The sequence below is a fragment of the Triplophysa dalaica genome, chromosome 7 (assembly GCF_015846415.1).
Source record: "Triplophysa dalaica isolate WHDGS20190420 chromosome 7, ASM1584641v1, whole genome shotgun sequence".
Classification (NCBI taxonomy): Eukaryota; Metazoa; Chordata; class Actinopteri; order Cypriniformes; family Nemacheilidae; genus Triplophysa; species Triplophysa dalaica.
This window is the reverse complement of record NC_079548.1, coordinates 17353934-17369657: the sequence shown is the minus strand read 5'-3', so window position 1 is coordinate 17369657 and position 15724 is coordinate 17353934. Positions and strand designations below refer to the sequence as shown.

The 15724-nt window shown below is 40.7% G+C and overlaps 1 protein-coding gene across 1 annotated transcript; it reads right to left on the bottom strand.

The window, feature by feature from the left end:
- Positions 1–7502: 7502 nt before the first annotated feature.
- Positions 7503–15457, bottom strand: lfng (LFNG O-fucosylpeptide 3-beta-N-acetylglucosaminyltransferase). The gene is made up of 8 exons (XM_056753687.1): positions 14934–15457; positions 10586–10634; positions 10277–10379; positions 10024–10177; positions 9838–9923; positions 9588–9753; positions 9195–9280; positions 7503–9097 (listed from the first exon to the last, which is right to left on the bottom strand). Exons 1-8 carry the CDS (start codon positions 15336–15338, stop codon positions 9031–9033), a joined length of 1116 nt encoding a protein of 371 aa, XP_056609665.1. The 5' UTR covers positions 15339–15457; the 3' UTR covers positions 7503–9030.
- Between the last annotated feature and the right edge of the window lie 267 nt (positions 15458–15724).

Here is a 15724-nt window from a genome sequence, read left to right as displayed (position 1 = left end):
TATATGTGTTCATCTCTGAGATTATTCCTCTGACGGAAATTTTGATGGTCGTTTAATTATTTTAAATAAAATTTCCTCCATTCAATACATGCAGTTTTCATAAGATTATGTAAAGTGTTATCTATTAGTACTTTATTATGTTGTCTTATACAGCATATGAGTGTACGTTTCAGTGTATAATATAATATTTTTTGTCAAAAATCATGAAATATGGAGATAGTTCCATAAATGCAGCGTTATATAAGCCTTCTTTCCTTTATCTCCTCAGTGATTCCCAGAAAGCACTTCCAGACCACAGACACTAGAGGGCGCCATTGTGTTTTTCATAAAAATTCAGATTTGTAGATCACTCAAAGCAGGGCTATTTTTGCTAAGCTGAATTATTTAAATTGTATATTTGGATTTTCAATTATTCACATATTTTGCTGCTTGTAATTATACATTTAATTAAAATGATCTTTGGGGTTTGATGTAGGCTAGCCTTACAATCATGCGGTTCCATAGCAACTTCTTTACAGTGATTTTACGTGCCTTTAATGTTTTGATCTGTTAGACTAGCTTTAATGATTTGGTTTGACAGCTAACCAAAGTTTCCAGCAAATTCAGTTTGTTCAATTCGGTTGTTTATTTTTCCCTGAATGTGGGAAAGTTTTGGGTCTCATGTTTAAAGCACACTAAAAGTTTCTCTGTAATTTCAGCAAAACATTTTCCAAAGTAACAGGCCAAGATTTTGAACCTCCGGGGTAAATATTAGTGATAAATTCAGAATTCTTTCCGTTGTCCTAACATTGATGGACGTTTAATGATGGCTACACAGAAAACTTGACAAAGTTCTAGTTGTCCTAAATACTTTGTAATCCGTTGCTTTGCTTGTTAATATTTTTAATAAATATTTAATCATATGCAGTGAGTGGTGTCGGGGGACAGTCAGAGTGATGTTTTTGTGACCTCACTGGTGTGACTGCAGTCAGGGGGTCAGTGTCACAAACAGGACAGACACAGACCATAACGCCTTTCCTGTCAGCCGCCAGGCAGCTGCCGCTTCTCTGAAGCTTGTGTTGTGTCTGTCTGTGTGTGTGTGTGGAAGGCAAGAGCGTGGACTTCATGGAAAACAAATCGCACCCACAAGTACAAAATGGAAAGACCTCTACACAGTGTGCACCCTGTTTGTCTCGCTTCCATTGTCCATGAAAATTCTAACCGTTTATTTATGGAGAGGCTGACGGCGTTCGGTCAAACAACCAATATTTGAAGCAATATTTCCCTCCAATAGAAAATAGCACACCTTTTTTTTGGTAACAAGAGTCTTTAATGAAATTCTGTGCAGCCTAGTTTCTTGGAAAATCGAGTTTGGCCCCTATTGTTGTGCTTTGGAATGCATAGCGAAGCAGTTGAGTGGTTAAGTGAATGGAAATGGGGGTGATGCCGGGCTCCTGTGACCCCCTGTGGTCCTTCTTTCATCAGATGGGGCTTGATGCCAACGTGTTTAGTTTAGATTTCTCTTGCTTTGTGGTTGTGTTATTTCCACTTATTTACAGATCAATGTTTCATCTGATGGTTGGTGTAAGTGCGAGTTCCTTTGAGTTTTTTTTTATCAGAAATGACTCGGGTCTGGAAACTTTTGGGGGTTTCTGATTACATCTCTCTTGAATTCTAATCTCAGGTAGACATCACAGCAAAGTTTATGTGTGTGATGTGGCCTTGCACATCCTGAAGATTTTGGAGTCGTGGGGGTGAGATGAGTTGCTGAGGGCCGTAGAGGAGCAGCTGTATTCACCGAGTCTGCATACACATTCCTTACACCCCAGTGGCTCTTTTTTAACACCGTTCTCCACCAGCATGATGGAGCAGGCCGCATTGTATGGCCCAATTCTATTGTTTTCAACCCTTTATTGAGGAACGGTGTGGAGAACTGGCTATTCCTCCACCGATGTCAGTTAACTTCTCTGACTCCACCCCTATGCTCTGTTCCAATAGACCCACCATTCGCAAACATCTAAGGATGCTTATTCTTAGCCTTACGCCCTTTTCTTACCCGTTTTGTCTGTTTTCCCCCTGGCCCTGTTGCGATTTATATACCTCTGCCCTCTTTCCCACCACAGCACTGTTGGACAAGGGAGAGTTAACAAGGTATAACCTATATTAGTGCACCACGCTGCCTCTGAATACACTAGAATTCCTCAAGAAAGAATAACAGCAGGAAGGCAGTCTGGACATGAAAACAGCATTGTGCTGAGGGGCAGGATGGAGAGGTTCTTTAAAACCCAAAATGAGTCGTGTGCTTTAAAAGGACGCTCAGGGTTTCTTGTGTCCATGGAAAGTAAAACGTCCCTTGAATGGTGAAAGAAGCAAATAACAATTGTATGATATATATATATATATATATCATTATAATGCATTTGTATGTTTTTGTTTTTTACCCAACAATCCTCAATGAACTTCGTGTTATCAATTTCTAATCAATTTTGATGTGGTTTAAAAATTTGAATGAATTATTTTGTTGCCGTGTAAATGAAATAATGCATGGTGAAAATTGCCTCATTTAAAAGTTGTATTATTGAAACTAAAGACGTATCATTTTGTTGCGATTGACATAAGATATTCTCCTGTCAGATCAACTTAAGTTCACCCCCAAATGTTTTACAATTATTATTTACTCATCCTCTTGTCTTTTTAAACCTGTGTGACTTTCTTTATTCCGCGAAACACAAAAGAAGATACTTCGAAAAATGTTTGGTAACAGAACCTATTGATTTCTATTGTAAGGACACAAAACCAGCGCAAGTGAATAGGCACCACCGTTGTTTGCTTGCCAACAAGTCAAGGAATTGCAAGAGAGTTCGCAAATGATTGCAGATTTTTTTATTTTTGTGTAGAAAATAAGTACAATAACAGGATGTTGTGACTCAAATTGTGCTCAGTTAAATGAAAAGCCTGTAGTCATTTTAGTCATAACCTTCACACAACTGTTTTTTTACCACAACCGTTGTCTGTTTATAGTAATAATATGTCCTGTCACCTACATTTGCATGAAGTGAAGCAATCCAATGGCTGAATTGCTCAAGAGAGACTATAGTGAATTGATGGACAGGAAAAATATACAGAAGTGTATCATTAACCTGGTATACCATCAACATTTACATTTATGCATTTGGCGATGCTTTTATCCAAAACGACTTAAATTGCATTATACTATACATATGCTTCTAATTAAATTTAATCCCTGGGATTGAACCCATGACTATCGCCATGCTCTAACCACTGAACTACAGGAATCAATCACGCTTAGACAGTCATTGCACCATCCAGTTAATCCTGAGAGAAATCTGTAACTTCAACTCATTTGCTGCTTATTTGCATCCTTCTTTGCATCTTTCTCCTCAAAAGTCATAACCGACTGATCACTTTCCCACAGTCATGCTCAACCTCAGAAAAGCCAGATTTTCCAGTCAGATTCTGTATTGCCTTTCCATAAGTGTTGAACAGTGCAGGTTAGTGTGCAAAATCAGGACATGCAGTGAAGTCTGCATCTTTACCAAAACAAATATTTAACTGGTTAAATAAAAGTGCAGTTTTCAAAATAAGTAGGCCTATAAAGATAAGTAGCAACTGTGTTCATGGTCGTTCAGCACTACATTTTTAATGCTAATAGCATTAGTTTTGATACTTTTGTGCAATGTAATTTGTGCTATATTCCCCATTGGCCAAGCCATAATACATTCTTTATTTAACATGGCCATGTTTTTGGTTTACATGTATCGCAGCATTCAGGGGTATAGCACAGTAATTTCAGACACTGGTTTAAAGTGATTTATAAAAGGCCAACATAATGGAAAGATCAGACTTTCCATACGGAGCAGTCTGAAAGACCTGCTCATGCTAGCTTGCAGGAAATAATCCGGGAAATGACAGCGTCAGAAAGTGAAATCACACATGACCTTTTAGGTCTGTGCAATGAAGAAGAGTTTGTTTTACTTTTTTTTCTTTAGCCGTTGTTGGCTGGACTGTTTTTGTACAAACCTTTTTTCTTACGTTCTCTAAACCATGGCTAAAATATCTGCCTGTAGCTCCTCATAAAGTTTTCCAGCTACATCCACCATCCTGGCACAGTCCTACCACTTGTTCTTACTTAGAAAGTCACCAAATTGGGTTTATGGTTTCCTGTAACAGAAAATCAAAAATCCCATAAACTAGCTTTGATGGAATGTTGAGTCTTTATGGAAATGTTCATGATTTCAAGTGTTCAAATCGTACTAAAAATCAGGATTGTCATGTCTAAGAAGACTTAAAAAATTACTTTTTAAAACGTTTTTCCCTTTTTCCAGTTTCAGTCAAGCCAGCATCACAGGCTGTGTGTCTTTGCAAATACTTTTTGTTTCAGGTAAACGCACATGCAAGTGTGCTTTCCGACGAAGCCAAAAGACAAACCAAGTTAGAGACAAATGAATTGATGAACGAATGAATGTTAAACGCTCAGGACACCCAAGAGACGTCACTCAGCAGGCAGTTAAATTTCAGCTTGGTAACCCTCCATGAGAATCCCCAAAACAGACATTTTTGCTCTGTGAGGTAAAGCCATTTGGCTGATATGTGATATGCTGCATTTGGAGCGACACTCGGCTCCATTGAGCGCGTTCTTGGAGGATACAGCTTCAGTCCATGGCCGGGATGTCTGGAAGTATGCCATGCTGCTGGAAACACGTTCAGGAGACAGGGTGCTAGTTACTGTTGTCATACTAATCTCCTGAAGTATCTACAGACTCATTAAACAGAATATGTGACCTTCAAGTAAAGTTAGAACAGAATTAGTCTATTAATAATGAAATAACCTCTTCAAAAGATTGTAGGTTGCTATTACTTTTGTTTGTGATAAGACTTTTTGATAGTGTATTTATATTTTAAAGGCCTGTGTATAACGTTTTATAGCTTACACTGAAGCTAAAGATCAGGTTGAAAGTGAAAGTTCGTGGAGGTCACATTTCGGTACGATCAGCAGGAATTGAGAACTTCTGATCTCTATCAGCTTTCAGAATGAGTTTGAGAGAGTTTGGTTTTGTTCATTTCGAGAGAGAACAGAATGTGACGGATGTGCACAAAGAATCAGACAGAAAGTAGCGGTTTGATATGAACGCGACTGGAATAAATATACACAGACAGTTTATGGCAGGGATCTGATTTAAGAGTTGAAAAGGTTCACGTAATGAAACGAAGCCCCCGGGTCCTCTGACTCATAATAAGAATGTAGGCATCTTCTTTCAAGGAAACTCGCAACGGTCGCTTTGCGGGTACAACCATTTATTTGGTGAACGGTGTTGTGGTCTGTGGACTGGGGCATTCATATTTGTTGCCTTCCCTGAGGTTGAACCAGTGTCAGAAGATGCATCAAGGTCAACAAGTGTCAAAGAGAGAAATGAGTTGTGTTAATCCAAGATTGTTTCGTAGATGTGGGATTCTTGGTGCTCCGCTGAAGAAACAGGCCTGAAAGCCTTTACTACAATAAATCTGTGTCTTAAAGTTCTCTGTAAGAACTAAATAATAAGCCTTTAAAGTTTTAAAATTACATAGATGATTGTGTGTCATTTATGTACATGAAGTAGATTTTAGGGAAATGGTCTGGACCATCTGGAACACGAGCGGAAACACAGATGAGTAAAGATAATCATAGGTTTGGTTTGTCTCTGTTTAGTTGTAGAGATTAATACCCGGATGTGTGTGGTGCTCTATTGCAAACATTGCATCTGACAGTTTGAGCCACATGTGACATATGGAGCGTGTGAAGTGGGTTTGAGTGGAGGAAATATGATTATGGGTTATAGAGGGTGTCTTTTCTGCAGCAGCGGGTGATTTTGGGGTGATGTGTGCCTCATACTTTTCCTCTGAAGAATGTAGAAATCCCATCTCTGCTCTGAGACTCATGGGAAAGCAGCCAGTCATAGCTCAGGAACACAAACCCTCGCACCATTAAAACAGGCACAGATGTGACTTAATAAAAACATGATAATGTTTGTAACAGGATCTTTTTGATATGACTGGAATGTAAAAAATTGTGGTTTGAAAGGAATAATAAATAGTAACATCGGGTTATGGAATTGATGTGTAGTTGGCTTGTCAAAACAAGCCAGTTATAAATACTAAAGGGATAAAAGAATTACAATTTTCTTGAAATAACACAACATCTGTTGCCCGACCATGTGTGATGGAATTCATTCAATGTGTTAATGTACACTTTGTTACTTTGTTGTTTAAAGTGATTTATTTCATGATCATTTTCACAAGTTGTTTTTGATAATTTTGAAGAGCACAGTATGTTTTACTTGACTTTGTGGATCTATATGTGAAGATAAGTTAATACAAACATGAAATAATATTTGAAAGTGAAAAACATTAGGAGACGACCAATGTTTTAAAAGCATTTACTAATCTTTGTCAATGTTAAACAAATTAAAATATACTATTATATAAATTAATTCATACAATATATATATTAGGACTGTCAAAAGATTATTCATGATTAATCAGATCCAGAATAAAAGTTTGTGTTTACATAATACAGTAGATGTTCTGTGCCTCTTCATTTTGTATCTATACAAACATACCCATACATGCATATATTTAAGGAAAATAAATACTATAATAATAAGATTTAATATAAGATTTAATTTATTGTTAAATATAAATAATAAAATATATAAATATACAGTAGCCTCTAATATAAGTTTTTTTATATTTATCTGAATTATTATTAACAGATTTTTTGTTAGTTCACAATGCCTAATGCATTAACATTATTAAAGTAAGTCTTACGTTTTTTGTGGTTTAAAAAGTGTATAAAACCAGGTGGTGCATACAGCCCGTGTCCATGCGGATTTATTTATCTGCTGTAAATATTCAAGACCCCAAAGCCGTGACTCTTTAGAGTGTTGAAAGGGCTGTTGTGAGGTTATGTTCTTTCCCATGGCCATTGTTGTAGAATAATAAATTACATGTGAGTGAGACTAAACTTTTAAGTGCGTTTCATTAATTCAGCAAGCGACGTGCAACGGGTCAATGCTAGCGTTTGTAACCATGAGGGGCTGCGTTTGTTTTGTTTGCATGCTTCAGCAACAATTCACAACAGTTTTGACAGAGTATAAGTACACTGGCCTCTGAACCTGCGTGGTCTGGAAATGATTTTACTCTACATGATTGATTTTAGTCGTCTATGCTGTGCTATAGTAGGCATGTCATTTTCGTTGTTTGGTTTAGATGTTTTTAGACCCCATGAAGTCAAATAATAGGTTTTGTCATCTATTAGCTTTTTAGATAAGCTTGTACCCTTCATAATTGACAAATGTAAACTATTAGCAGATGTGCATTCCTTGTATAAGCAAATAGACTTGAATGAAATGTTTAACTCATCTTAAATTACAGATATTTATCCAATCATGTCCACCCTGGAAAAAGAATATCCCTCCCACAATACAATCCACAAATGTGAGAAATGACAACGCAGTCGATTTTCTTAGCGTATATGCTTCTTTATTTAAAAGCCTTTACCAAGGCATCCCATGGTAACAATATCAGGAATGTGACCCCTGAGAGGAAATCATTTAAACAATCAAAGAATCCAGATACTGGAATATAAATTACAGCCAATAGCAAAATTCAGAGCATTATAGAAAAAATACAAGAAATATCAGAACTAGGTCTGATCCATAAGTGACCTAATTCACATATATCTAAACATTTTTGTACAAATTCAATTGTTTTAAATGTCACAGTACATAAATACTGCTATAACCTAAAATATACAGACTCTCCCAATATGGGTCATTCCAACAGAGAAAGAGAAACTCTGTAAGGATCACTGCAGTTGCTCATGTAAAGCTCTCAAGTTAACGTGTTTTGTAAAGCAGGCATAGCGATGTCCGAATGCCAGCCAAACTTCTAAAAAGAATGAGGAAAACCGTGGCTCTAGGCCAGACCCCACTGTGCACGAGGGATCTGAGAATTTGGATCATGCAATAAACACGTCTTAGACTGCCATCTGGTTTAACAATGTACATAACTTTGTGTTGACAATCTGACTGAACGCCAGTAAGTTTTTGCTAAGAGAGACACTTTACATAAGCAAAAAACAGTTTACAAACCAAGCTGTGCAACTTAAGTATTTCTGAACAAATCTAAATAAAAAAATAAAGGATGCCAAAAATCTGATATCTGTCTGGCAACAGTGCATTTAGCACTGGCATTAAATAATATAAACATCTAAAGATTTGGGGCATTTTCACACAGCTTATCATCATACATTTAAACCAGAAAAATGAGGGAAAAGTGCTCAATCCTTACACACCACAGATTAAGATAACCTGAACGCATATTAGGAAAATTGCCTATTGCCAGCACATCATAAAAAACAGCAAAAATAATTATAATAACACTGACGTTAAAGAAATAAAATATGCTAATAATGGACCTTCATCTTGTTCATTTTGTCCGGAGTCCTTAACAATGTCGAACTGAATAATAAAGCAAGAATTTCACTTACGATGATCTGAGCATTTTAAAACGCAGACCATCAAAAGATATCATCAAATTCAACCTGAGGGAACATATCATCCTGAAACGTATTTGGAGCGAGAGAAAAAAATGATAATAATAAGTATAGAAAACTAATTTGCTAATTCGAATTTTAAAACTAAGCACATAAAGCTGGCAAAAGGTTGGAGTATTCTAACAACATACATTCTATGAGAATTGCAAATGGCATTCAAGCAATAGTAATGACATAAAGCACAGTTGATTGCCTGCGAAGCTTGGCGCTGAAAGCCGACTTCCTCCGTCGAGTCCGGGTTGGACAGGAAGCTCAGGCACCATGCGAGAAGAAAATGTTTAAGGTGAGCCGCACAGCAGCTCAGTATTACCACGAAAGGCCGTGTGCCGCTGCAGAACAAACGCAGTGGTCACACAGCCTAATACCACACTGGTCCCATATGCCTTTCAGATACCGAGGCAATTAGGGACGAGGATACAGAAGAGGAGCCGGTCACCTTAATAGGCAACCTGAGGAGGGCACCACGGAGTGTCTGGATACAGCAGACAGTGAACTGACTTAAATCTGAGGAGGAAAGAGAAAGCAGAGAGAGGTTTGTGAGATTTGCGTACGAGTTGCATCCAAACAAGATCGTTTGTATAGTCTGGAGGAAGCTTCGTACCTGGATGGGTCCTCATCAACAGAGAAAGCCCCTTTCATGTTGATAATGTTCCTCTTGTTCTCAAACATTCCATAACTCAGTGTTATCTGAATGAAAATAAAACACTTTAATAAAACTATTCTGTATTTAAGAGGAACTAGATAATTGAAAGCCCAACCTGATCTTTCGTAACTAATTATCGAGGTGGCTAATTCGTATGAATTTGTGGATCGTACCAAAATGTACGATTACAAGAAAATAGCAATATTGAAGCCCCGCCCCTAACCCCGTCCTTAAACCTAACATCACTGCCGCGAAAGAAAATCGTACTAGAATGAGATCGTACGAATTCATACAAATTAACACCCTAAAATAAGAGATTGTGTTGGAAAGCCTGGTTTCTAAGATTCTCACCTGTTTGTGTACTTCTGATTTGGACACCTGTTGAAGGTTCTCCAGGTGGGAGTGGAACAAGCTGCTTCGTGTCAGAGGGACACTTAGAACCGATTCCACGATGTAGCCAATGGTACAGTCATCAGGGAGACGGATCTTTTCGGCTGTGTTCATGAAATGGCCTCCACTGTAAAATCAAGAAAACAAGTTAAGTCTACTAGCATCTCAAAATATTCAGTTTTGTAGAGTCAACATTGAGATGTATCTATACCTTGCCCATGGGCTCATCTTTAAAGCCAGACCCCGGCTGACACAGAAGCCTGCCCCTCCTGTAGCGAACCAGAAGTTCACAGGTCTCTGAAAAGCAGAACCAAAAGCGTTAGTTCCTATTCTCAACATTTCAAACAACATCACAACCAAAAATACTATACAAGTAGAGATCATTTTTAAAGCCTACCATCTTGTTGTCACCGAGTCTTTCTGTGGCTTCGATAGGTCTGTCCAGGCTGGGTTTGCCAATGTACATGTCCTGAGTGTGAGGATAGTTAGAAAGCAACTTCACCAGGGTCTTGACGTTCACATAGTTGTCATCATCCACATGACAAAACCACCTTAACCACAGGGGAGAAAAAAAAGATTGTTAGAATGTCTAATCGTTTGCTTTGAGACAAAAAGTTTTTAAAGTAACGATACCACTATGCAATGCTTACTTTTTGCCAGACTCGATGAACTTGTCGTACTCGACTGCCATCTTGCAGGAAAGAGCCTGACGGCTGTGTGCCGAAGAACAGTTGGTGTTGATGGCGTGACTTCCTGTGTGGATAAGAGAACAGATACTTTGTGAGTATTTATGTTAAAGACTTAAGTATTTGTAGAGTAAGACCTTTATCTGTGAGGTCAGGAGCCCACGTGCTAAGCTATGCACAATATGTTTGAGAGGATTAGCTTCGCAGCTATCAAAGACAAAATGTTTGCTTCTTTCTACCCATGTGACTTTCCAAACAGGAAGCAGCACTCACCGATTCTCCTTTTCAGTTCTTCGTCTTCGCCATCCGTGAAGATGTATGTCTGCAGACACAAAGAAAAACCTGGTTAGCTATCTCCTCCAGTCAAGTCACACAAGTTCATCCATGAATCACTTCACTCGAAAGACGTAACAGGAATTTGCGTGAATCATTTATCCCAAAGCGGCCTGATTAGAAGCCATTGTCTGGGTTTTACGCCATGGAAAACTTAGCAAGTTAAACAAGCCCAACCCAATACCCCCTAAAATAAAGGCCCCTTGTTCTAGTTGTCAGTCTCTCCATGGAAACTGCTCCGCACCCCGTAGCATCCCAGACCCAGAACAAAGCGGGGAGCAGGCTACCCTACTTACCCCCGCACTCCACCCCCCCTATACAACTGCCCTCGTTTCATCGCCCTTCACCACCTCCCTTCTCTTTCCATTCCTCATCCATCTATCCACTTTAGACATGTTCAAAATGCCTAAAGATGTAACTTCCAAAAGAAAAAAAGAAGCATCAGGTCCCTTTCTCTCAAAACCCCCCCAGACATACTTCAACGGATGAATATACATTTACCCCGGAGCTGCAGTCAGACTGACGTCTGACCCCTCAGGGTTTTGTTAACATCAAAATAGATGGGGAGGGGGGGATTTAGGGGTTCATTGTGGAAGATAAGACAGAGCAGGTGCAAGGCGGCAGCCCAGGCTCAAAGGAGCCATTGAGAAATAGACGCAGCACGCTTTAAACACACTGATGAAAAGGAGGGCCGCCCCGTCCGCGCACTGCTTTTAACCTGTTTTTTTTCTACCTCAGGTGAGACTGCACCTGCCGCCTGCTGCCTTATCAGGGCCACGTGTCTGAACAGGCCGTCCAGCCCACGCCCTGCTGTCCTTGAACACGCATGCCTTTGCTATCAAACAAGCTTTTTATATGATTCTGTTGCTGCTCGACTGTATTGTGATTTTTATCTCAACCGTGGATTTTGGCCATTTCGTATCCCAGCATGAGCACTGGCGCATCTATAGATCAGCGCTAACCGATAAAGTTTGATTGGTTTACAGAATAAACTAGGAGCAGATGTTTAGCGTGGCGCACTGAGGCCAAGGCCCAGGGCCGATGTTTGTTTAGGGGAGGGCTGCGGTTGGGGCTGGTAAAGGATCAGAGGCTGGCGATGTTTGCGCAGAGATCTGCTGAAAGGAAGGACTAATCACACCGGCAGCTGCCAAAGACAGGCCGGGCACTGACAGAGGAGAGAAACCTCAGAGCTGATTTGTGTATTACAATGTGTGTGTGTGGCCATTCACCCCAGCCCAGAAAGACCTACTTCAATCCTTTTGCAACAGGACAATGAAGAGTGTTTTGAGGCTGGGTTAAAGCCAGCACTGGATAAATTCCAAATATGTTTGCCTGAATTTGCATACAGCTGCAGTGGTTAACTAAAGAGAGGCCTCTTTTACTTTGTTTCTTGGCTTCTCTTTTATTGAATGGTGAAAACGTATTGTGAAGCAGAATGACCCGGTGAGTCACGGTCATTTGAGCTCACTTTTTCAAAATAAACAATTCTTCAGCATTTACGTTGCACTTGAAGATGGGGTTTTGGATAGCATTGTGTGTGCCGATGAGCGGGCAGAGGTTTATAAGGGCTTCCCAACCAACTAAAGGAAGGTCTGGCATAGGGCAGGGTGAGCGTGGAGCCTGGCTGTCTGTCTCCATCTACCCAGGAAGGAAGCGGAAAGATGTTGCACCCTCTATTTAACACCACTCAACCCAGTAAGCTCTACCTGTGCCAATCTAAATATCAAACTCATGCCATAACAGATCCACTCCTTGCTCAAAAAGTGTGGCCTAAGTTTAGACAAAAAAGACTAACCACAAAATGGATCTTTTAGGTGTTTCAAACTGAATTAAAGATATTGGTCATGGTACATTGAAAGAAGTAAAGAAGCTGATCTGAAAGGCTTTTGGGAGCTGTCTGTGTAACAGGACACCGGATATCACAGCCACGGCACAGGCTGTTCTCTCATTGTTGTGAATTTCTCTCACTGGGGAAGCTGCATTGTTCCAGGGGGGAAATTCAGAGAAACGGCGGAAGCCAGACACTGCGCCGCGAACAATTCTGAAGCATATCAGAATACAGACTATTCAAAAGACCTGACTCATCAAGTCAAGTCGGTAAAGACTACGCTTAATAGCGGGAATACACTACAAGACTCTTAAAATCTGAACAGATTTTTTTTAACTAGACTTACACTTACAGACCTTTGGAAAGTTTCAGATAGAAACACACTAACTGATCAAATCCGGCACAGGCTTTCTGCAACAAGTCCAGACTGAAAATCTGGGCAAATTCTGAGTAAAAGTCTTGAAGTGTATTTTAAGACATCTTTAATACCAGCATCTGTTTGAGAAAATAGAAAAGTTGGGAGCTTCTAGCCGACCTTAACTAACTCCAAACAAAGACAAGACCGTTTCCCAGTAAGAAGAGTCAGAGGCTGCCATTTGTGTCAACAGCAAGTAAAGATTGGATCTACTCTTGGTGTTGACATGTAAACAGCCCTAGACAGTGAGTTGATAATCACATGTCAACGCAGCACATGAAGCAGGTGAGATGTTCAGAAAGATGAGTCCATTACATGGGTTTACCCCTATCAGCAAGCTCAAAGCGCTAGTCACGCATCGTCTCACTCAACATATGTGACAAAGTTCTCATGAGCCCTCAATGCCCTGCCCATGAACACTTGTCTGGTGCCAGCCATTGTGGCAGGATGCCAAACAGCACACCGGAGTCCTTAGGATAATCCCTGTACGTTCAAACAGCAATAACTGGGAATTGAACATACTCAGGTGTTGCATGATGAAAGTTGAAATAATTTGACAATGGCCTTCCATACACATACGCTGAGAATGTGAGGATTTGTATAGCTGGCATAGAGCTGTCTTTTGTTCTTTTAAGCCCCAGCCACCTGGCACCCAATTCACCGGGAACTCCCCCTTGTATTCTGGTCTGCATCGGTCTTTTATGTCTCCACAGTTCGCTACCAGCTGCTGCTATTAATCCCTGCTGTTAACTCTCTCTTCTGTGGGTTAACTTCCGTCATATCTCGTACTAAGCAAACAAGTAAGAAGCACACTGTTGCTCCACTAAAATCTGTGCTGTTAAATCAGGTAAGCTGAATAGCCCCAACCTCACATTTTTAAAGGAATGAAAATTCTTTAGTCATTTACTCACATTTATGTCATTCCAAACTTGTGAGACTTTTTTAGCTTAACAACTTTGGAGCTACATTGATTTTTATTGTATGGACATAGAACCACTATAACATTTCTTAAAATATAGTATTTTCTGTTATACAGAAGAGAGGGTCATAAACAAGTTTTGAGTGACATGAGGGATAATAAATGATGACAAAATGTTCGTTTTTGGCTGAACTATTCCTTTAAATATTCATGCAACGCTTGCACAAGTAATGCTACTCAGACCGTGTCAGCAACATTCAAATGACAGTCACGAAACCCCCACTTGTATAAAGGGAATTGATCGTGACAAAGCCCCTAGGGCAAGGCAAACTAAACTTGTGTAAAATGTATGAGCGACTACTCTAGATGGTGTATAAAATCACTTTGACTGCTCTGCGCACAGCCTGCGCTGTCGGAAAAGCGCTTTTGTGCGGGCTGCAAATGAGGCCCTTTTTCCAAAAGCAGTATTTTCAAACCGAGAGCCACTCGGCGTGCCGCTGAAAAGCTTTCCCTGACTATAGATGCCGGTCCTTTGTGCCTTCAGCATCTCCATAAGGAAGACTCCCTTTTCCCACAGCTTGGGTAGCTTGACCCAGCCTCCGCGCAAGATCCCGGGTTCCCATGGAGAATGGAAGACGAGGGGCTGGGGAGGCTTTCCCCTTCAGAAAGACGCTTTGTTCGTGCTTAGAGGGGGACAGCTCTGAAGCTGTTACTGTGATGCATCCTTGGACCCATGCGCGTTCACGGGACACCCCCAAAACAATGGGGCAGGGGTGGACGGAGGGGGGGCTTCACTCTGTCAGTAATGCAGCCATTTCTACAGGAAAGCATTGAAACGTGTGTCCTTTACATGCAATTTTTCATCTTTTAATCCACTTTAATTAGAATTAGCCTTGAATGAAGTTTATTGCGCACTGTCGTGCACACTTAACGAGGGGAGAATAATGCAATGTATAGATAGCATTAAGAAAGCTGTGGCGTTAAAATAGAAACGGAAGACTCACACCAACGCTGTTTTTCCGGTCAGTTAAAAATACGAAAAGTCCCCATTTGCATCCTGTTGCTAACCGCAAAACCTGTCGCACTGTAACAAACTGCATCAATTGTAACAATTGAACTGCCGTACCTGCTGCAGGTTCCTCGAGATCCATGTGTCCAACAACAGATCCAGTCTGGAGCGGTGAAACTTTTTGGTAGTCTTCACTGCTATGAAGATGTCGTCGGCACCGATGTCCTCTGCAGGCGGCGCGACTGTCGCCGCTCCGGATGCCTCGCCGGGCTTATCCGCATCCCTCCTGCTGCGGGTCAGCTTAGAGAAGTAAGCAGAGAATCCTTTCTTCCTCTCCTGCTCTCCATCATCGGCCTCCGGTTCCCCCAGACTCTGAAGCGAGCGCAGTCCGATCTCACTCTCGTTCTGCATCCCGTCCGCCTGAATCCGCTGATGCTGCGCTACGACCAACAGCAGCGCCAGACAGGTGACGCTCGCCCCCGCGATGGAGAGCAGCGTTTTTCTGCTGTACGTTTTCAACATGTTAAAATTAAACTCTTTCTAGACGTATGTGCACTGCATTAATCTAAGCCTCCCTGCTAAAACATTAAAGAAAAACGGTGAGTGTCATCCGTCTATACTATTACCCTGAAACAATGAGAGTCCGCTCATTGTAGCGCAAAGAGGTTTATATAAACTGCCCACCCACAGACCACGCCCAGTGGGCGGGGCGGGTTTGGCTATTGTGCTGTGGGAACCGCAGAGAGACTGTCAAAGGGAGGACGCGTTATAGGACAGCAGGCAAAGGACAGCAGGCGAGGGACAGAGAGGGGGAGGGTGAAGGGGACATGCAGGCGTAAACATACAAAGGAAACTACACCGAGAGATTAGTCTGCTTAACAGAGTAGACTAAGGACTGTTATTTGCAT

Coding starts and splice junctions, on each gene's coding strand:
- lfng (XM_056753687.1), bottom strand. CDS start 15,338: ATGTTGAAAACGTACAGCAGAAAAACGCTGCTCTCCATCGCGGGGGCG. Junction 10,635..14,933: donor TCTCGAGGAACCTGCAGCAG/GTACGGCAGTTC, acceptor TTGTGTCTGCAG/ACATACATCTTCACGGATGG. Junction 9,098..9,194: donor GTTGATGAGGACCCATCCAG/GTACGAAGCTTC, acceptor TTTCCTCCTCAG/ATTTAAGTCAGTTCACTGTC.